Genomic DNA, 22,579 nt, shown 5'->3' with positions numbered 1-22,579 from the left:
GGACGTGGTATGCCATACTGGACGGACAGAAGTCTGATCTGTGCAATTCCTACCTATCGGAGTTCGTTGAGATTTCCGCTCTAACCTAATACGTGTCGGTTTGTGTGAATGTTTGTTTCGTGTGTGCTTGAAAATAATGTGTACTGTCTGTTGACTAAAATGTCACATGCATATATGCAGAAATATATGTGACCAGCTAGTGACTGTGAATAATCGCCCTGATTTGTGGGTTTCAGAGAGAGTCCCGTGCTGATTGTAGATCAACTTTTTCCTATACTTCTTCACCCGTCAGATTTTGCATCCCGTGGTTTGAAGCCACGGTCTCAGGTCACAAGGTTGCCGATTGCTGATCCTTGTCAGTGGATTGGACCTCCCGCCGACATCCGTCATCCCTCTATCCCTTTAATACTTCCTGTCGTGAAACCCGTGTTAGCTAATGTCAGCAGAGCACCATGAGCTGTGCGGGCGTTGGGGTCTTGCTCAGCACGGCTCGCGCTGTCTCTCCGATTTCCACATCCCCGTGTGATTCCTGGTCTGGACGTGCCCCTTGTAAATAACACAGAGGTAAATGTTTAGACCTGACCTGAGGTTTGTCTCCGTAGGTGCGTGTAAGTTACGGTCACTGTGCCCCAGCTCTTGTCGTTGTATCTTGTGTTTCCTATTTACTCTGCTTTTTTCTTCGTCCACACCCCACTTCCTACCTATCGCTGAATGGACCAAGTATTTTTATCGCACGCTTCTTCTCTAATGTTGAATATTTCCTGTTCCGTCGCCTTCTCCGTTGTTTTGGAGAAAACCCCTAAATACTCCACGTCCGAACTAAAGCTACATCACCGTCAACATCTAGAAGGAATCAGTCTCTATGTCTTTCCTTCAAACAAAACAAAACTCTGAATTCCTTTGCTTTCTTCCTCCCCTCTCCACCCCTTCATGTCTCTCCCACATTTGTGTCCTCTGGGATCCTGATTCCAGATCGCCGTTGTTTTTAGCAATCAGACACGATTTATCTTTAGGCTGTACTAGAGTTTTGCATCTCCCCTCTTCTTTGATTGGTCTCTCATTTCCGTATTAATTTAGTCAGATGGACTGTGAGAAGTGGGGGGTAGACAGAATGGGTGGAGGGGAGGTGGGAGGTCCAGCCTTCCGGTTCTGGATTGAAGAGGACATGGGGATGGGGGGTTCCACGTGGGGATCGTAGTCCCTGGTATTGTCATCCCGTCATGTGGTGGCAGGTGGCCGTGTGGAGCCGTGGGGCCGCGTCCCACCACCGTGCTGGGCACCTGACATTCCTGGAACGTTTGTGTCGACTACACTCAGTTCTTCTTAAACAATTACTGAAAAAGACCAAAAGAAGATGAATTGAACACACATAATCCAAACCACAAGGGAGAGAGAGATTCACCCAGTATGACTTCTTCTGATCTGAATTCGGGGGAGGGATAGCTAGCTGTTCAATCGCTGTGCAGTCACTGATTCACCAGTCGTGAGTCAGTTAAAAGATTACTGATTTCAATTCTGTCAAAGCGTCGGCCGCTCTTCAAACGACATGATAATTTTTAAGGCTTATTCTTGGAAGGAAGAGGTGAAGCCGTAACACACAGATGGGTAATGAGAAGGCAGTGCTCTTAAGTCCTTGCCCATCCGAACGTGCCTTTCCCCTTCCCTCCGGGGCGCTCGAGGCCACGGAGGAAATCGTGCTTTAAGCTGTTTTTCCTCAGAGCCTGGAACGTGCGGCTGCCTGCACGCCTGCATCAGCGTCGGTCCGACTTGCTGTTTCGGGGACCGTCTGCTTCTCGGTTTCTCTTTTGATCCGTTGCTCTTTCTGGAAGGTTTTCGGCATATTTCTCTTTGCCCGTGGTGTTACGAAATGCCTCCCTGATCGTCTGGGGCTTCGTGCGTTTTTTGCCTCACACCTCGGCCCCGGGCACCTCCCAAAAACGGCGATTCCCATGATGCGGGCCCCCGACGTCAAGCTTTCCCGCGTGGCCGGCCTGGATGCTTCCCGCAACCCCACGCTGGAGACCATCATTGTCCTCCTCGTGCAGGGGAGGAAGCTGAGCCAGTCTCCCACAGAGTAGCCTTTCCTCAGCCCTGGGAGTTACTTTACTGTCGCTTCTCTGAGAATTCCCTGCATTTCGTTCTGTGCCGCATCCGTTTGTCAGGTGCCGGGACCCGGAGCTCCCTCTGCGGGCACAGGGTCTGGGAGATCCCCTCAGCGGCATCACCGAGCCCCCCCACCCCCGCTGGCCCTGGACCCACCTGCAGAGGCCCTGCTGCTCAAGTTCACACGGCCACGCCGTCGCTCCCAGCTGGAGACCGGGATGGGGCAGCGGCCTCCACACGCCCGACGGTCGCCGTGCCGGCCGCCCCGCCAGCCTGTTGTGGCGGAGGCACCCTAGACGTGGCATCCACACTTGGTGCTTCCTTTGGTTCCGCTCCCCTTGCTTTCTGTCTTCTGAAGACTTCTTACCATAGTATCTGGTCCGAGAGCCTGCTTGGTGTTTCCCACGGCTGTCGTGAACTGTGATGCCTTTTCGGTCACATCTGGAGACTTGGAGCAGAAAAGCAGGTGCTGAGTTCTCCAGACCCAGCCCCCTACTGCAGCCACGGGAGACTCGCCGGGGGACACGTGTGGCAACAAGGCGGCGGGCGTGGACGACGCAGAGCCCTGGGAGAACAGGCGTCGCGCCTGTCTGCGGCCCAGAGAGCCCGAGAAGCTGTTTACGAACTGGAAGGCCGTTCAGGAATCAGGAGCCTCTAACGCGATCCCATCAACGCCTCGGCTGCAGAGGGGAAGACGGCCACTCTGACCCCCTCTCGCTAGCCCCCTGCTCTGTCCTGCTGATGAATCCCTCTGTGTCTGGAATGTAAATTTCTGAGGGAAAAGGCCCGACTGACTCGGCTAGTCCCTGTGATTGCTGAGGCAGTAACCCCTCGGCGACCGCCACTGGCTGCAGACTGACCACCCTGAGGCCGGAGCTCCCCCAGACCGCCGGGCCGGGGCCTGCGGTCAGGCGGCCCCACACGCAGCCCCCTGACCCGGACTGTGGTTGTGGCCACACTAAGACCCACCCTGGCCTTGGACCGACCACCGCTCTGGAAGGAGGGAGTGTCCCCCGACAGGTCGGTACCTCCAGGCCGGACTGGTAACTCCGGGGCGAGGACTCCGTCCGATGACGATGACACAAGGCAGGTTTGGGGTCAGAAACGCCAGGGGCAGCCCCGCCCAGGGAGGACATCCTGATGCTTCTGAAAATGCACACGACTGAAAGGGCGGCCTGGCTGCCGCTGGTGCCTCCTCTCTGAATTGCCCCCCACACGGTGCAGGTCCCCTCGGCCTGGAGGGACCCCCACTCTCCCGTTGGCCACCGACGATCGACTCGTGGAGGGGGGCCACCTCCCTCAGGGTGCCCCAAGCTGGGCCAGCCCAGCTGTCCCCCCTCCCAGGAATCGGACACTCGAAGGAATTCGCTTGAGTGATACGTGCTCCGGAGCAAAGCAGAAACCGTGCGGCTCAGCCTCCACTTGACCCCAGCCCCCACCTGAGCCTCGTCCTGGCCAGATGTCAACCTCTGGTCACGGGACTGAGCCCTGGCAGACGGTCTCCCTCCACGGCTGGGGTCCCATCCCGTTTCCTCCCCTGCGCTGAGCACAGCTGGCTCCACAGCTGAGCCCGCCCACTGCAGGTGCACCCTGGGCACGCATTCTCGCGGGGGACCCGGTGCCCAGAACGAGCGCCACGCATCTGTGACCCGGAGGGGCCCGGCGGGATCAGGCACAGCTCCGACCTCATCTCTCTGCAAGAACGTCTAAGCAGCCGGCCAGAAGCCCCAAGAGGACCTGAAGGTCTGGGGGCAGCGGGGAGCCCCTGGGCCATCCTCAGAGTCCCCACGCTAGGGTGTCATCCACACTTGCGGGCCCGGCCCCCTCTGTGCCCCCTGGGACCCCCTCCCGCGCAAGCCTGTGCACACAGCCCCTCCCGGGCCGGGGTCCCTGCCTGCATCCCCACGGCTCCCACCCCACCCCAGGCAGCACTGGCAACCGGGAGCACACAGGACCAAATATGACCCCATCGCCCTGCTCACGACTCACCCGCACCCCGGGTGAAGTCCCCCTGCTGGCGCCCAGAGCACCAGGCTGCACCCGTGGGGCGAGACGGTTTGTTTCTTCCACAAACCGTTCCCAGGTTCCCGGGGGCCTCCATTCACACCCCGCCTCGGGGGAAACCGTGGCGTTATTCTTCAGAGCTGCCCACTCTACACGGTGGAGAGTGGGGGGTTATAATTATATGTTGCAGATTGAGGCCGTTATTAATCAAAGCGCCCCTGAAAATATCAAACGCGCCATGTGACCTCTCCGAGATCCTCTCCCGCTGGCTCCCGTGCGCATCCAACAGGAAGCTGACCTTTCCCGCAGCCGCATTATAAATGTCAGGATTGCGTGGAGCCACCCTTCAATTACTGTCACCTTGAAAGGGGAGAGCGCCAGGGGCCTCACACTTAAGTGTTTTCAATCACAGATGCATTTCAAACACGCCAGCTCCTTGAGAGAGGAGGGCCGGCTTCTGAGAAGCCGGGGCGGCCCCACCGTGGGTCCTGCTCCTCGTGCCGTGACCCAGAAAGCCAGACGCTTAAAAGATGGTTTGGGACTGATCACAAGCACCCACCTGACCTCCTCTGCTCCAACAAACTAAAGATTTAATTCTTCGTCAACTGCTATTTCCAGGAGCACCACAGGACCAAGAGGCCTCCGTTGCACATCCCCTAAATGTGGATAATTGTAGGTCGCTTTCCGTGTTTTCGTGCAGACTGCTAAGTCGTGCTTTCATTAGCGGCTTTAAGAAAGAAAAAGGAGCTGTTCCTTCCTTCTGGTCATATTTCTCCTCTCCACTTAAAGTCTCCAGTCAACAAGGAAGCAGGGCGGGTTGAGTCCAACGAGCTGGGGAAAGACGACTGCTCAGTTCTGGGCTGATGGGACGCTGTGGTATTTATAGCACGGAGGTATGGAATTAGCGTCTCGCTTGTTACACAGTAATTTCTTCCTGTGTCTCCTGTAACCTGTATTTGCAGCGCTGACTTGTCTTCTCTTCTGCACTAAATTAACAAGGTATATTATTGGATTTTAGTTTTCACCCAACTTGGGCAATCAATAGTCTCTGTGTCTGCTTTTCGCGGAACGCCCTGGGTCTGATTTGAGCGGAGATGTCTGGCCCCGTCACGGAGAGGAGAGTTCTAAATTCAACCGGCCTCGTCAGGCCTCCTTCTTGCCGATCTCCGCAGCAAACAGTGCTGTCTGTTTCCAGGTTCAATGGCACCAGAACCCCGTGGCCATGAGGGTGGTCAGAGCCAAGGGCAGCCCGGACCCCCCGCCTCCCCGGCCTCGGCCCGGACGCGCAGCACAGCCTGTGCTCGGGGGGTGCTTCAGAACCCCGAGAGCAAGGAAGGTATAGCCGGGAAGGAGCTAAGCCAGCATTTCAAAGGTCACAAGCACGTTGACCTGGTGACTGTTTACGACGCGGTGACAGGACGTTGGGGCAACGGTGTGTGAACGAGACCGTGAGCGATGCCTGCGAGGTGACAAAGGACGGGGTGACCACCCTCCCCCCCAGTCCGCCTGGGAATGGGGGGTTTCCCACGACGTGGGGCTCTCCGTGTTCGAACCAGGGCAGGGCCAGGCAAACCAGGAGGGTGAGTCGCCCTTGATGGTGGCAAAGACTTCATGATGTGCCCTCCCTGGTCCCAGTCCCCCTGATGTTAGAACCCGGCTGGGCCACTGGGCGGGGGGAGGAGGGGGGGACAGACGGTTGGTGAGACCAGCAAACCTCTGTGTCACCGATGAGACATCGCCGCCCCCAAGGGGGCGTGGGAGGGACTCTGGACACACTTTGCTGGTGGAGGCTGTACGCGGTCCCCTCCGGAACAGCATGGGAGCCGGGCCAGGTCCGTCCCTGGAGACCAGCACAGCCGGGACTTGCAGCCCAGGCCGGTCCGGTGCCTTCCTCTGGGGGCCCAGCCCGCGGCTCTGGACACACCCCCACGCACTGTCCCTCCCCCACAGCCCACAAACAGCAGGCGCGCCCCTCCCCCGCCCGACCATCACTCCTGCTCCCCAGTCTCCCCGTGTCAGGAAACAGGACCTCTGTTCCTGGGGCGTCGTCTTGATGCCTCGTCCTCCCCCTCCTCACGTCCAGCTACAAGCAGATCCGGTAGGTTGGTGCTGCTTTGCAAAGTGCCGAGGATCCGGCCACCCTGGTCCTGGTCGGAGGCACCTGGCACCTGGCCCTTGGCCAGGGCCTCGGGGAGAGCAGCCGGGGGCGCCCTTCAGACACGCGGCCGATGGTTTCCACGTTCCACTCCAGGCCCTTCGGGGCTCCCCCTCGTTGGTTCCTGCAGCTGCGCGCCTGCCTTCGGGGCCTCCGCGGGTGCCCTCCCCTCGCTGGAAGGCAGACGCCCACGTGGCCAGCTCCCCTGGCGCCCCGACTTCAACCAATTTGGAACTGCGCCTATCCCCCCCCACCCTGCTTCTCCAGCGCTCCATCAGCACCGCCGCCAGCACCCCCGATGCCCTTCCTGCCCCCACCGGACCGTATGCTCTGCGGGGGAGGGGTTGCTTCAGACTCTGCTCACGTTTATCTCCTTCCTATTTTCACGTGTTCTAACATCGTATTGTGAAAACGTCAAACACCAAAGTTGAAAGAGTTGTGCAAGGAGGGCTCCCGTGTGCCTGTGCACGGGTGTGTGTGTGCGCGCGTGTGTGTGTTGGAAGCCGGGCTTTTGCAGGCACGCCCGGCCGGCTCAGCTGGCGGAGCACGCGACTCTTGATCTCGGGGTTGTGAGGTCAAGCCCCACGTTGGGTGCAGAGATGACTTAAAAAAAATTGAGCTATCCAGCTTTCGGGGACCACACCAGATCTTATTTTTGCTAACCCCGGGGGGCCACGAAGATCGGAACAGAGAGGCGCGCCCTGGGGGGAGGCTCTGGGGGCTGGGGAGCCACAGTCAGCCTCCCTAGGGACTGTGACAGGAGCGCGGTGATTGAGGTCTGGGAAAACCGCAGCCCGTTAAATTAATGCTGTGAATTTGAATTTTATTGATTTCCTAGTTTGCCGTTCTGTAATTTGTCCATTTGTTTTGCTTTTATAGTGAAATGAGAGCCATAAATAGAGGGTCTCGCTTCTGCTTCCGCGTCGGTACGCGTTCAAGCAACATTATGATGGGAATTAACTTGAATCAACAGGAGTCGGGGAGAGGTCGTGGAAAATACTTTCATCTTATAAAGGGACCCTCAGCGTTGCTTGGGTTTGAGAATCTATATTTTATTTGGCGTTCGATTTTTTCAGCCAAGATCACAGTCTCCAAGCCTTCCGGCCGCAGGTGACTTCTTCACGTGAAATCTGTGTGATTCTCCTGGGGGTACCCGCCCCCCGGGCAGCTCAGAGCTTTGCAAAGAGACGAGCTGGGCGTTGGGGGCAGGGGTGTTGCTCCCCGAACCCGCCCGACACAGGCCCAGCTCCCGCCCGGTTACAAACGAACGGGAGGGGACACAGCCGTCACCGTGGGCCCCCCAGTCTGGGAGCGCCTGGGCTGTGAAATGTCGCAGGACAGACCCTCGGTGCTGAGAAGCCGCCCCTGATGACCGGTCCTGTGCCAGCACAGCCTGGCGGGAGACGGTTTTCTCTCTGGAGCGACGGGATTCACATCACGAGCAAACTCCCCACCCCCGCTGCCAGATCTCACGTTCTAACGGGCGGGGAGGGCGCGGTGAAAGCCAACAGGAAAAGCACAGCCACCAATGCGGCTGTGACCGCAGGCCCACAACCGTCGGGAAGGTTCAGTTGCCACAAAGTCCCCGGGACCTTGCTCCCCACACACCTTCCTCTTGAGCCTGCTTGTTCCCTCGCAGCGGTAGAGATGTTGCCTCCTCCAGGAAGCCCTCCCTGACCCAAGCAAACACAGGAACTCGTGCCTCTCCTCCACGCCCCACGCACCCGGCATGTGCCCTACTCAGCAGTCACCACACGACAGACAGTACCATGTGGTTTGAGTGTCTGTCCCCCCACCGAGGCAGGGTCTCGGCTCCTATTTAATACTCCCCTGGCCCAGCAAAATGAGGGGTACCTCTGGGTACACAGCTCATATTTGTGAATGGGTGGATGAACAAAGTTTCAGAGGAAACCCTCCCACTGGAGAAGAACGAGGATCCTTGGTGGCAGCTGTCCCCTCCCCCCTCTGCCTCTTCTGCTCCCTGATCCCCGCCTGCTGGGCACACTCGGCCTTGGGCCGCCCACTCCCCAGGGCAACAGGCCCGGAGCAGCCTCACTCTCCCAACGAGCAGACCCTGTCACAGACCCCAGGTCTCCCCCGTTGGCCTGATCCGGGACCCAGAGCAAATCGGCAGCCGCCACAGCCACACCATGGGCTCTCCCCGGGTCTGGAAGGCCGGTGCAGGCGGGGAGGAGTCCCTGGGGCCCAGGCCCCCCGCCAGGGGCAACCGAGTCCCAACAGGTGGCTTTCTTGGTCCCTTCTCTAATCACTGGCCATTTGGCCCCCAGCTTCTCAGGGACGGTTCTGAACGTGGTTCTGTCTGCCCGGCCCCGCCGTCCCCAACTCCACATCACCGGGCAGGTGCCACAGCACCTGGGGGCGTTATCTGGCCCGCTGAGACATGCCCCATCATTCTCCTGCACTTTCCCGGGCCATCCGAGCCCCAAAGATCAATCCGTGCGGCTGCCAGGAGGCAGGAGGGGGCCGGGTCGTGCGTGGCCTCCCCGTGGCTCCTCGTCCACGCCAGCCCGGCCCCCGTCTGTGACGGTGCGCACAGCCTCCAACCCGAACCACAAAAGCTGTTTTCCCTGTGCCTCTAACATCCTACCGGAAAATGAGCCGTAATTTGAAACACACGGTGAAACGTAATCTTCCCTCTGTGGCGCCCAAGCGCCTTCGTTTCCAAAGGAGGCAGCGGCTGGCAGATTGCATTCTGTGTTTTGCCAATTACACATCTTGCCTCAAAAGCTGCCTGGAGAACAGAGAAGCCGCGAGGACGTTCACGCTCTGAAGACGGGCCGCCCGCGCCCGCGCGCGCCCAGTCGCGAGCCGGTCGCTCGAGTCGTTAGCGGGAGCCCGTGTGACAGGCCCCAGTTACGACTCGCGTTTGTTCTCCGCAGTCAGGAATGTCCTCTATTAATGACAACAGCTGTCGGTTTAATAACCCCGGAAAAGATCATTAAATTCCTTCGCGTTTCCCGGGAACAGATGGAAGAATTTCAGAAAAGGTTCGAGCATATGGGGGAACATACGGGGCTGCGGCGGCTCCAAGGCGGGGCCGGGACGGCCGGTCCACGCCGCGTGGCCGGGGGCACCGGTGGGGGCCGCAAGCCGGGAAGGTGGCCGCCCGATGGCGGGTCTGGTGAAGGCCAAGGGGGTGGCTGGTGTCACGGCCCTCGGCCCCACGTGGCTGCCTCGGTGACCGCCAGAGGCACCGTCCGCTGGCCGAGGAGGACACGCGCGCACGCGCATGCGCGCACATGCGCACGCACACGCTTCCTCGGTCCCGGCACACTCACCCCGTGGAAAGCACGGCCGTTCCTTCTAGGAGGAAGCGTGGCCTCGTAACGCTCGCCAAAGCGTGGAGGGACAGCAAGCGGAGGGCCCAGCTGGCGTGGGGATGCGGACGTGAACGGCCCTGTGAGCAACCGCAGGACGCACACAACTCCTTTAAGGGATAAACGCGGGTCGGCCAGGTTTGCGAGAACGCTGCGACGTGACGCAAGTGATTGCCACAAGGTAGCGGATGATGCGGTCGCGTGGAAACGTGACGCGTCGTAAAGATTTCCGTTGCTGTTCCCGCCGCTGTGTGTTCTGCTCACGCGGAGTTACTGGCGTCACGGGGTGAAGTGCGTCCTGCCTAAAAGGGTCCGGGGAGCGCTTGTCCCCGTACCTCATGGGGACCTTGTTCGGAGACAGGGACCTGGCAGGCGGAATTAGTTAAGATGGGGTCACGCTGGAGTCGGGAGCACCCCTCATCCGGTGAGACTGGTGTCCTTACGGGAAGAGGTCCGAGGACCGAGACGCGGGGAGAAGCCGGGACCACCGCCGAGGACGCCCACCTTTGCTGGTGGCACCGGAGGCCAGGGAGACGCACAGAGGGCTTGAGGTCGGCGAGGGGGCACGGTCCCGCGGGCACCTCAACTCGGATCGCTCGATGCAGACTGTGGGACCGTAAACCCCCCGGGTTCCGAGTCACTCTGTCTCTGGTACTTTGTCACAGTCCCAGGAAACCCCCACACACGGTTTCAGTCAGGGACCTGCTGGGGCGCCAGGGTGGCTCAGTTGAGTGTCCGACTTCGGCTCAGGTCATAATCTCACGGTTTGTGGGTTCAAGCCCCACGTCGGGCTCTGTGCTGACCGGCTCAGAGCCTGGAGCCTGCTTCAGATTCTGTCTCTCTCTGTCTCTCTCTCTCTCTGCCCCTCCTCCACTCACGCTCTGTCTCTCTCTCCTTCGGAAATAAACATTTTAAAAAAGAAAGAAAGAAAGGCGCCTGGGTGGCTCAGTTAAGTGTCCGACTTCGGCTCAGGTCATAATCTCGCGGTTTGTGGGTTCAAGCCCCGCATCGGGCTCTGTGCTGACTGCTCAGAGCCTGGAGCCTGCTTCGGATTCTGTGTCTCCCTCTCTCTCTGCCCCTCCCCCGCTCACGCTCTGTCTCTCTCAAAAATAAACATTAATATATAAGTATGTGAACCTACAGGAAGGAAACCAGGGACGATACTGCCACACAGGTCGATGAACTAAGACACATCACTGTTGAGTGAGCCTGGTTTATCATAACGAGATGGGCGTGTGCTACAGGAAGAGGCAGAGGCTTATAGCAAGACATCCAACTCTTTAAAAATCGGGAGAAACTACATTATTAGGTCACCACACTATTTGTGAAAGTACGTTCTAGGCTGATTTTTTTTTTAATCAAATTTAGAAAAGCAGAAACTTAAAAAATCTAGAAGAGGGTGTTCGTCAGTCTTTAACAGACTGCCAGGTACAGGAGGATTTTCCAAGCACAAAGCCAGGGGAGAAATGGTACGGGGACACCAGAGACGTGACGAACGTCTGTACCTGAGAAACATCGCAAACCAAACCGGAAAGCAAACGACAAGCTGAGAAAATATTTGACGTCGTTATGACCATAAAGGGTTAATGGCCTCCATATGTAAAGAGAGACCTTGATAAACAAACCCCGAGTGCCCCCACAGAGGAACAGGCACCATCCCGGCCCCACAGTTCCCACGGACACAGAGTTGGCTGAGCAACACGTGAGAAATAGCCAATTTTCCTGGTAATAATGAAAAAAAAACCCACACATTTATAAACGAGATCCCATATCTATCAGATTGGCGAGGTGTTCTGTGTTGGGCAGAGACCAAATGGGGACGCGTGGGCGCTGACAGTGCAAGTATCCTGAGGCCATTGTTCTGCACTCTGACCTCCTCCCCTTCACCCTGCACTTCCTCCCCATCCCGTCCCCTCACCCCTTTCCGGCTTCTACAAGTGAAGCAGTTGTGGGTCACCTGGGTGGCTCAGTCCATCAAGCGTCTGACTTCGGCTCAGGTCACGATCTCGCGGTTTGTGGGTCTGAGCCCCACGTCGGGCTCTGTGCTGACAGCTCGGAGCCTGGAGCCTCTTCAGATTCTGTGTCTCTCTCTCTCTCTCTCTCTGTACCCCCTGCTTGCACTCTGTCTCAGTCTCTCAAAAATAAATAAACATAAATAAATGTTAAAAAATTTTTTAATAAAATAAAGCAGTTGTTGCTGTATTTGTTAGAAGTTTAATTTTTAAACAGCATTTTTATTAAGATGGTTGTTTTTTGTTAGTGTTGTGGTTACAACAGAACATAATTTTCAGTGATCTGCCTTAAACACATTTTCTCCCATAAGTCATGTCATGTTTACTGCATGATTTTACAGAACACAATATTTTTGGCACTTTATATGACATATATATACACATATATATCACATTACCGTATGACACCTCCATACCATAATCAAAATCCTCACACACAAAAAAAATTAACCAGCGACTCCACTCACAGCGATATGGACGTAGGGGGAAAAAACAGATACGCACAAAAATTTATGCACAACGGTGCTCGTCAAGGACTTATTTATAAAACTAAAACATTGGAAAAAATTATCCAAATGCATAATAATTGACCGAATGCCTGAAATTGCATCTATACGATGGAACGGATGAGCCATTAGACATAATCTTTGCAAAGAATGCTCAGAGCAATGACAATTTTTCATAACAGTTCATTAACGGGGGGGGAAGGCAGTCTATAAAATAATGCAAATTTCGTAATATACATTATTAAGTTGTGTGCTTATTTATATGTGGCAAATACGTAAATATGAACAGCGAAGTATCAATAATAGTCATAAGTGATAGTAGACGGGGCTGGGGGCAGGCATCAGCTAGCTTCTCGTGCTTGACATTTTCCTGGGATTCCACCGTGAACACATTACTGTTATAAATAAAAGGAAAATGAACAGTATTTTTAAAGCAAATAAAAACCCAATGGATTTTTTACAACACCGAAAAGAGAGGACGAAGGAAGGGCAGAGAAGGGGAGAGACGGGGCCACCGCAGGGTGGAATCGCGGCTCCTTGTGCTCAGAGACCCGGAGGCCGGGGGAGGGGGCTTCTTCTCTCAGCCCGTGGAGACCCTCGACCCCTAGAGACTGTCTGCCTTCTCCCCAAGCCCGAAGGCCTCATTGTTGGGGTAGTCCCCACGCCAGGACGGGCTCTCCGCCCAGAGACCCACTCGCTCATCAGGTTCTGTGCCCTGGGGTCAAGCCCTCAGCTGCCCCCGTCCCTGCCGTCCCCCGCCCTGCCCACCCCTGGAACCCAGGCAATCAGGGCCAGATCCCCTGAGGAGGATCCTCAAGCCCACTCCCACCGCCACCCTGCCCTGGAGGGTCGAGAGCTTCTCTGTAATTCCGGCCCTGGGAGGGGAGGGGGTGCAGCCCCCAAGAGAGGCGCAAAACTGCCGATCTGAGAGGGCCAGGTAGCTGGGTGGGCATCCAGGTGTGTCCACGGGGATGGGGTACGCCCTGCTCCCACACCCCTGCCTTGGCACTACAAGGGGGGAATGAAAAGAAGGACCTTGAAAGGACAAAGCCGGTGGTGGTTTTGCGAAGAATAACACGGTGGCCCGTTTCCGGAGGCAGTGTGCCCCGGTCCCTTGGAGGACCCCTCTCCCCACGATACAGAGTGGCCGGATACGAGAGCTGTAAAAATGCACCTGAACCCACTATCGAGCTGGCACAAACGTGAGGGACCTACGAAGCCCTAAAGGGAAATAAGGAGCCCGGGGAGAACAGGGGGCCCGAGGTCTGCTCTGTCCCTGGACACCGAGAGGCTCTGCGCTGGGAGCCGCCGGGTGTTTGGGGCTGAGGACACCCGGCCGCGGCCCGAGGCAGGCGGTCTGATGTCAAACCTGTCCGTGAGGCTGGGAGGGGTCCCAAACCTGGACCCCCACAAAGACACAGCCGGGAGACTCCTCCGGCCCGAAGAGGAAAAGCTTCCTGGAAACATAAGCCGCTTCCGAGGTGACTTTGAGGCCCCAGATGACACCACCTGTGAGTCACAAACAGCCTGGCGTCGGGCTTCCGGCCACCGCAGATGCAAACAGAATCCGGAGAAGCCTAACCCCAGGTGAGGCCTCGGAAGCCCCATAAATACTTGCCGCTGGACAAGGGTGGGCAGTGTGGACAGGGGCAGGGAGTGTGGATAGGGGCAGGCAGTGTGGACAGGGGCAGGCAGTGTGGACAGGGGCAGGCAGTGTGGACAGGGGCGGGCAGTGTGGACAGGGGCAGGGAGTGTGGACAGGGGCAGGCAGTGTGGACAGGGGCGGGCAGTGTAGACAGGGGCGGGCAGTGTGGACAGGGGCAGGGAGTGTGGATAGGGGCGGGCAGTGTGGACAGGGCTGGGCGCTGTGGACAGGGGTGGGCAGGGTGGACAGGGGCAGGGAGTGTGGACAGGGGCAGGCAGTGTGGACAGGGGCAGGCAGTGTAGACAGGGGCAGGCAGTGTGGACAGGGGCGGGCAGGGTGGACAGGGGCAGGGAGTGTGGACAGGGGCAGGCAGTGTGGACAGGGGCGGGCAGTGTGGACAGGGGCAGGGAGTGTGGATAGGGGCAGGGAGTGTGGACAGGGGCGGGCAGTGTGGACAGGGGTGGGCAGTGTGGACAGGGGCAGGGAGTGTGGATAGGGGCAGGCAGTGTGGACAGGGCTGGGCGCTGTGGACGGGGTGGGCAGTGTGGACAGGGGCGGGCAGTGTGGACAGGGGCGGGCAGTGTGGACAGGGCTGGGCGCTGTGGACAGGGGCGGGCGCTGTGGACAGGGGCGGGCAGTGTGGACAGGGGTGGGCGCTGTGGACAGGGGCAGGCAGGGTGGACAGGACCCCAGACTGGAGCTCACCGGCCATCAGAGCACCAGGTCACAAGGTACATATAAGAACGGCCGACAGTAATGAATGCCAAGAAGGGGGGCCCCTGGGGGGCTCCGTGGGGTAAGCAGCAGACTTCAAGTCAGGTCATGATCTCACGGATTGTGGGTTTGAGGCCCACGTTGGGCTCTGTGCTGACAGCTCAGAGCCTGGAGCCTGCTTCGGATTCTGTGTCTCCATCTCTCTCTGCCCATCCCCCACTCACACTGTGTCTCTCTCAAAAATAAATAAATATTAAAAATAAAATAAAAAATATTAACTCGGACACGTAGACATCCTGTGGAGACTGATGTGCAGCCACAGTTGGAGCCACCGAGGTCCCCCAACCGGGCCATGTTGGCCACTCACCTGTCGTGATGCAGGACTTCTCAGCGCGCGTGGACAGCGTGGGTGTGTCAGGGTTAAATTGTAGTGTAGGGCTAAGGTAGCTTGAAAAATAACAGCTTTGTTCTGACACTGAAGGTCAAGAGATAACAGCCTTGCTTTACTCTTGTAAATTACGCTTCCTACTCTTGTAAATCAGGCTTCACCAATGAAGGAAACAAAAACTCAAAGAAAAGAGCATCAGAGGCAAGTTCAAAGAGATCCACTGGTTGCAACTTGGCGCAGAAAGTCTGAAATAATCACCTCATCTGGCAACTGTTTCTAACTCGTCTGGAAACTGTTTCTAATTCATCTGGAAACTGTTTCTAACTCATCTGGGAACTATTTCTCTGTTCTGTTCCCAGGTAATGATAAAACGATGTGATCGGCTTTAAAAACTCTGTACCCCGGCTGTTCGGGGCCGCACTCTTATCAAGAGTGTTGGTCCCGACCGGTCGGCCTTGCCTCTCACTGCAGTGAACTCTGTTGTGACTGTCACTGGTGCCCGTAGCATTCTGTTTCAGGAGTCGTGTGGATGCAACAGGTGGAGCACCACGTGGCGGGGGAGCCGAACGGAGCAAAAGAGGGAGGCAGGTGAGATCCTAATACATACACGAGGCCACCAGCAGGGCCATGTCCCCCAGGAAGTGCCGGGGGAGGGGGCGTCACCGGGGACCTGCCCGCCGGCCCCCAGCGCTTGTGGCGGGAACTGTCCACCCCGGCGCTTCCTGTACAACCTATCACCGGGATTGGTCCAAATGGAGGGCACGTGACTCAAGCAGGCCCAGTCCGGCCTCTCCCATAGGCACCTGCCAGACTACAGGGTACCCAAGGGACTCTGAGTTTTAGATGAAAACCAAATAGCTTTCTTTTTCTTTTTCTTTTTCTTTTTCTTTTTCTTTTTCTTTTTCTTTTCTTTTTTTTTTTTTAACTGTAAGCCACAGCTCTCCATCCAGAGGCCAAGGTCTTGTCACCAGCCGCGACCTGCCACGGGGGGGGGGGGGGGCCGTGGCTCGGTTCCCTACCCCGGACTGGCCCCGCCAGAGGTGAGGGACGCCCATGTGCGGGTGCCTGTCCACTGAGATCCTAGCAGCTCTACAGCGAGCTCTCTGGGAAATTACAAGACTGCGTGATGTGCAGGTCGGCCTGTAATAAACAGGGTCCAGCCCTCCGTGCAGAAGCCCCTCGGGACTGGCCACAGCTGGTGTCCCTGAGACGTCGTCCCCCTGGGGCGACTCACCGCCAGGAGCCTGTAAGGCCATCGGGAATGGCCCCTGCAGCCGAGGCAGGGGGACAAGTACCGGGAGGCCCTGAGCCCGGCTCACAGGCCCAGGCAATCCCACTGGGGACACTGGAGAAAGGAGCCCGTGGGCACTTCCTTCCCCCAAACGGAGGACACGGTCCCGGCAACAGGGGACACGGTACTGCTGCTGAGGTCGGAGGTGGGCGGCCGGCCTGGTTCAGGGCTCGGGGGCGTCCCTTCCCTCCGGCACCGAGGCCGCCCCAACCCTGCTGCCCTGCTGTCCAAGCATGCCCACCCGCCCGCCCCGCCGGCCCCTCTGCCCGCAGGCCCACAGTCCACACCGCCCCCAGCTTCTCTGCCCCTCGGGCCTCAGGGGAAGCACAGGGTCGGGACCCAGCCCTCCGAGCCCCCACCGTGTGATGCCCCGCAGGCACCTCCACCTCCGAGCCTTGGTGTCCTCACCTGTGAGACGACATCACAATACCCACCTCGCAGGGCGACTGGATGGATTCACAGTATCGTGACAAGGAGCCCCGGCGGGATGCTCAGCACAGAGCGGGGCTCCAGAATCCATGTCTTTCATTGTGCTTACCACGCACTTCTCATCCGCCTCCTCCAGGAAGCACTCCCTGACCACCCAGCTCCGACGGTCCTTGTAGCCTGCCGCGCGGGCACAGCACCTGATTCCTCTCCATGGGCGGTCCTCTCTCGAATGCACAGAAAATCCTCTGAGGGCAGAGACTCGGACCGGACCCAGGCTCTCCGGCCTTGCCCTCGGTGCCGGGCCGGGCACACAGTAGGTGCCCCGGCCCGCAGTTCGCCGAGTGTCGGAAGCTTGGCTTTTACGGGGAAGGCAAGGAGCCAGGGAGCTGGGGAGGGCTCTGGAGGAGGGGAGATGGGGGCAGGGGCCGAGGACGGACGAGGCACTGAGCAGCGGCAGCCCGCAGGATTCCCGGCCCGTAGCCGTCCTCCCTTCCCGGCCGGGGCCATCGGCAGAGTGATGGATGTGCCGGGGGCTGCGCATTATTAATCACCTTAAAAGCACACATTCATCTTCGTGCAGGATTTTTACTTTTCTCCTCTAATAATGGATTAAAGCACCCGGATATTAATGGGCCAGATAATTTATGTTTTGCTTAAGCAGGAAAAACAAACCATCAAGCCCTCACAGCAACAGCACTTTGCCACGGATTGAGAGATCTGCCGAATAAATCGCCGGGACGAAAACACGCGGACGCCCGCTCACCTGCTGACACTTGGCGGTTTGCAGCACGATTTCGCGCACGAACAATTACCTCCTCTCACCAGCGGGTTCCGCCCTCCTCGCCTTCGCAGCCGCTTGGGGCAATTGAGCCTCTAACCCGCGGACCGCACGCCCGTGTGCCCCGGTCACAGACTGTGACCTCGGCCCCGAACGAATCAGTCCCGGGAGCTGACGCCTGGAGGAATTTCCAGCGCCACCCAGAGACAGCAGACGGGCCCAGGCCGTGCTCCCCTCCGGGCTCCCGTCTCCTGACGGGGGTCTTGGGGACAGAGAAGGCCCCCTGACCCTTCACCTTGACCCTCTGGCCTGCACGCTGTGCAGCACTGGCCGTGCCGGGCTGTCTCGGGTCCCGGCCCAGGGCCGAAGCCGTGGAGAGAGGATGGGAGATCTGACACTCGTTCCCGCGTGGCACCACTCAGCACGTGACCTCCCCCAAGCCCCCGCCACCCTCTGGGCTTCGGCTCCCCATCGGAACAACGAATGCTCCGTTCTGGTAACTTCAGACTCTGCGGTGGGTGGTTTAACCCCTGCTGGGCTCCAACAGCCACACGGGACGGGAGCCCCGAGGGTCGGGGCTGAGCAGTCAGAGGGAACGTGCACGCTGGGGGCCCACACGCACTGCCCACCGACCACACTGGGTGCAAGGCAGTTAGAGGCCTCATCTAAGGCACCAGAGCAGACTCTGGCTCACCGGGCACATTCAGTTCTGAAGGAAAGGGCACCAGCCACGCTTAGCCACAGGCAATATCCCGTCCCCTGATGAAAGCTTGTCCCCCCCCCCCCTCCAGCTCCCCAGCCAGGACAGACACACCTGACGCCCTTAGCGAGTAGTCGACTTAAAGAAATCGAGTAATCTTCATCTGCTGGTGTAGACGGTCTCTAAGCGTGAGATACGTGGGTTCTGAATTGGCGTGTTACAGCAAAGCCTGGTTCCTTGCAGGGAGACCCTGTCCGCCAGCCCCACCAGCACAGAGCATGTCCTCGGAGCCCTCCTCATTGTCTTCGTGCCCGAAGAATACAGAAGATGTGAAGGAGGGCCTTGCACACCATCGAGGGGTCACCCCATCAACAACTCACATTCTTCCCAGGAATGCAAGGAACGGTCGCCAGGACAAGGCCATTTGCTTGCCCATAAAGCATGTCTCAAAACACGCAGGAAGACGGAAATCATACAGGTTATATTCTCCAATCCAGTGGAATCAAACTTAAACGTGGTAACAGTAAGCCATCTAGAAACTCACCAAATATCAGGAAATCAAGCCAAAACACTTTTAAATAAGCCATCAATCAGTGGAAAAGGGTAACAAAGGGGAAAAGGCAATTGGGAAATATTTCAAAGTGAATGATAATGAAAGCAAAGCATATCAAAGTTGTAGGCGACAGCTAACACGGGGGTTAAAAGAAAAGCCGGAGCGTTAGATGCCTGTGTTAATAAAGAAAAAAGACATGAGAGCAATGGTCTCAGTTTCCACCTATAGGTGCAAAAAAGAAAGGAAATGAAATTCAGGGAAAGCAGGAGACAGACAGGAAACAAGAAGAAGGAGAAGAGGGAAAATCAATGACCTAAAACTTAGATAAACAATCACGAAAATCACCAGAGTCATCTCCTTGGAAAGGCTAATACAACTGATAGCCTCTCTGAGGAGATTAATCAAGAAAAAAGGAGTGTGTAGAAAACTGGAAGAAAAAAAAAAAAAGTGTGGCGCCTGATGGCTCAGCAGGTTGAGCGTCCGACTCTTGAGGGCGGCTCGGGTCATGATCCCAGGGTTGTAAGATCGAGCCCCATGTTAGGCTCCACGCTGACCTTGGAGCCTGCTTGGGATTCTCTCTCTCCGCCCCCCACCCCGGCCCTCTCTCCCTTTCTGACAGAAAGGAAGGAAGGAAGGAAGGAAGGAAGGAAGGAAGGAAGGAAGGAAGGAAGGAAGGAAGGAAGGAAGGAAGGAAGGAAGGAAGGAAGGAAGGAAGGGAAAACACACTGCCAATATCAGGAACTAAAGAGGATTTCAATACAGATTCTCTATCTATTAAAAGAAGCATAGAGGGGCGCCTGGGGGGCTCAGTCGGTTGAGCGTCCAACTTCGGCTCAGGTCATGGTCTCAAGGTTTGTGGGTTCGAGCCCCATATCAGGCTCCGTGCTGACAGTGTGGAGACTGCTTGGGATTCTCTCTCTCCTTCTCTCTCTGCCCCTCCCCACTCACACGTGTCCTAAGTAAATAAATAAGTAAACATTTTTTAAAAAGGAAAAAGTTTTTACTTTTAAAAACGGGCGCCTGGGGGGCTCAGTCGGCTCAGTCGGTTGGCTCAGGTCACGATGTCGCGGTCTGTGAGTTCGGGCCCCGCGTCGGGCCTTGTGCTGACAGCTGGGAGCCTGGAGCCTGCTTCGGATTCTGTGTCTCCCTCTCTCTCTGCCCCTTTCCCCGCTCATGCTCTGTCTCTCTCTGTCTCTCAAAAATGAACAAAGCTAAAAAAATTTTTTTCAAAAAATAGTAAAAAAAAAAAAAGAACAGAGAAACGGAACAGAACAGAATACAAAGTCTAAAACGTAGGCCCAGCATAGACCTAAAGATAGTGCCAGAGCCACAGAAGTTCCAGAGAAAACACACTCGTTACCTTCAAGACTTGGGGCAGACGACGTATGAAATAACAGGACAGACCCGCGTGTAGGGCTCTGCCCTGTTTCTGGCGCAGAACTCCTAAATCCTTCGGCATCGCCTGGGTGATAGGAACGTCCTTTGTTCTAAGGAGGTGGCTCTTGGTGGCTCCTGGACGGGGGCTGGTCGCCAGAAAGACCAAGCTATGAATAAAAGCTTAGAATTTTCAGTCTCATCCTCTGTTCTCTGGAGAGGGCCTGGAAATTGAGTGATGACCGGTGTTGCCCCTAATAGGAGACCTGCACAGAAAAGCCCAAAGTACCGGGTTCCGGAGGTTCCTGGCCGGATGACCATGCAGGGGTGTGGGGAGAGTGGTACCTGCAGACAGCACGGAGGCTCTGCCCCCTCCCCCGCCCCTCGCCCTGGGCACCCCTTCCGTCTGCTGTCCCCGAGGTGTGTCCTCTCATGGCACACGGGTCACCTGTTTCCTGAGGTCTGGGAGCCACCCAGCAAAGTGATCGAACCCGAAGAGGGGGCCATGGGAACCTTGGACTCAGAACTGGCTGGTCAGGACCTACAAGTGGCCCCCGAAGGGGGCTGGGCAGTCTCGTGGGGCTGAGCCCTCACCCCGTGGGATCCGAGGCCGTCTCCAGGTGCACAGGGTCAGAAGCGGGTTACGCTGGAATACATCCGGCTGGCGGGACGGAGAACTGCTTTGGTGCGGGGAAAACCCACTCATCCGGGGAGAAGGGAGGAGCCCTGTGTGGGAGGCACAGCGAGGTTCCCCGGCTCACAAAGGCTTCTCAGAACACGGAAAACAACACTCATGAGATTTTTAAAATCGAACAGTCCAACTTAATCAAAAGGTATGCGTCTTCTCTCCGATGTGTACCATTAACCAAGCGAATCAGCAGGCTACAAACTGAGAGAAACCTTCAGCATGAGGATCCCAAACAAGGGACTCACGCACAATATGTAAGGAATCTCGCCAATCAACGGCAAAAAGACAAGTAACACCAGTTTGGAAATGAGCCAGACTGGAAAAGACCTTCCACGAAAGGAAATGCATGGGTCAGTACTAAGACACGGAAATGCTCCGTACCCGCGTCCGTCGGGAAATGCAAATTGAAATCACAAGGAGACACGTTTCATACCCACGAGGACGTCTTTTTTAAACGACGGCACGTGGGTACAAGGGATCCTTTGGGGGGAGGCGGGTGGAAATATTCCGGACTGCATGTGATGGTGTTACAACTGTTTAGATTTACGGGGCCGCCCGGAGGGGGGGGGGGGGGCTCAGCGGCTAAGGGTCCGACTCTTGATTTCGGCTCAGGTCCTGAGGTCACCGTGCGTGGGATCGAGCCCCGCATCAGGCTCTGTGCTGACAGCATGGAGCCTGCTTGGATTCTCCGTCTGTCCTCTCTTGGCGTCCCTCCCTGCTAGCGCTCTCTCTCTCAAAATAAACAAATAAGCTTAAAGAAAAAACAAAAAACCCACAACTGTCTGCATCTACGGAAAGCAGGGAACACCACCACACAAATGAGTCCTGACCAAGCTCATTCGTTGCCGCGAGAGCGTCGGCCGCGTATCACAACGGAGAGACACACGCCTGTGGGGAAACTGGAGCAAAGGGCTGGAGGACGGTGAACGCGAAATCCGGGGCAGCGATCGCCTCGGAGAGGGTGGAAGTCGTGAAAACGGTGAGGAAGCTTCCAGGGCGTCCGTCACCTTTTTCCGGCATGTTGGCAGTGACACGTGGCATCGCTCGCCACACCGATGTTTTCTGCTTACAAACGTTGGCCTGACGCTATGCCCGAGTTTATAAAAACAACGCCACGCCAACGAACCATGGAAGAGACCGGGGGTGGACCGGGGAGAACACGCATTATGGCGACAACCCGCCCAGCGGGGAGGGGGTGGGGGGACTCGACTCCACCCTGAAACCGCCGACGGTGCTCCAGGCAGAGTCAGGAGAGCCCCCAGAGTTGGAAGCCCACGGGGGCCACCCCAAGCGACAGGCGGATGGATGGGGACGCACGGGGGCAAGGGAATGCGACCTCCCCAGCTCCGCGCCCGTTACACACCGGGCCTTTGCACGTCCCGGAGCCGCACTCCGTGCTCGGAGCTCAGTGCCCGTCCCGCTCGGAGAAGGTGCACGAGGACGTCCGTCCGCAAGCAGGGCTGGGTGGCGGTGCCCTCGGGTCCCTCGAAGCACTGGCACCGGGGATTCCTTTCCGCCACACGCGCCCCGGTGCGAGGACGGTGGCCTTGGCGGTGACTCTCTCATGCGGAGCTTTAAGCCCCAGACGCGGGGCGCCTGGGTGGCTCAGCCCGTTAAGCCGTAGCACCTTTACTACCCTCAAAACGCAGGCACAGAAAACAGCCTCAACCTCGACCAAAGTCAAGTGATTAAGAACTCAGAACAGCTCACTAACAGAACTAGAAGGAGGTACCAAGAAAAGAAAATTCTAACGAAGACACTGCACGGCTCAGTATTCACTGTGCAGCGAACGCGCGGGCGTCCCTACACCTGCACACGGCATGGGGCGACCAGCCCGTCATAGAGTCGCACACGAGGGTCCCATCAGGGACTCCGGGCGTGGCTGCCGTCGGGAATGACGT

General features: G+C 57.3%; 1 protein-coding gene and 1 long non-coding RNA gene across 6 annotated transcripts in view; both read right to left on the bottom strand.

The window, feature by feature from the left end:
• Nucleotides 1-1,199: 1,199 nt before the first annotated feature.
• On the bottom strand, nucleotides 1,200-3,903 carry LOC123382098. Its single transcript, XR_006589936.1, has 3 exons — nucleotides 3,132-3,903; nucleotides 2,260-2,551; nucleotides 1,200-1,334 (listed from the first exon to the last, which is right to left on the bottom strand). It is a non-coding gene; the product is annotated as an uncharacterized LOC123382098 (long non-coding RNA).
• A 7,910-nt stretch (nucleotides 3,904-11,813) lies between these two features.
• Nucleotides 11,814-22,579, bottom strand: part of AIPL1 (aryl hydrocarbon receptor interacting protein like 1) — a 37,721-nt gene continuing 26,955 nt past the window's right edge. Inside the window, exons 5-6 of one of the 5 annotated variants that reach the window (XM_045044618.1) lie at nucleotides 20,585-20,716; nucleotides 19,869-20,256 (exon numbers count right to left, since the gene is read on the bottom strand). In XM_045044618.1, the coding sequence (XP_044900553.1) occupies nucleotides 20,060-20,256; nucleotides 20,585-20,716 (329 nt within the window). In that variant the 3' untranslated portion in view covers nucleotides 19,869-20,059. Of the gene's footprint in view, nucleotides 12,514-19,868; nucleotides 20,257-20,447; nucleotides 20,717-22,579 lie in introns of those variants that run through there. The other 4 variants (XM_045044616.1, XM_045044617.1, XM_045044619.1 and 1 more) reach the window with 4 other exon arrangements.

This window comes from Felis catus, chromosome E1 (genome assembly GCF_018350175.1).
Source record: "Felis catus isolate Fca126 chromosome E1, F.catus_Fca126_mat1.0, whole genome shotgun sequence".
NCBI lineage: Eukaryota > Metazoa > Chordata > Mammalia > Carnivora > Felidae > Felis > Felis catus.
The sequence above is the reverse complement of the archived record's forward strand: the minus strand, read 5'-3'. Positions and strand labels throughout refer to the sequence as shown.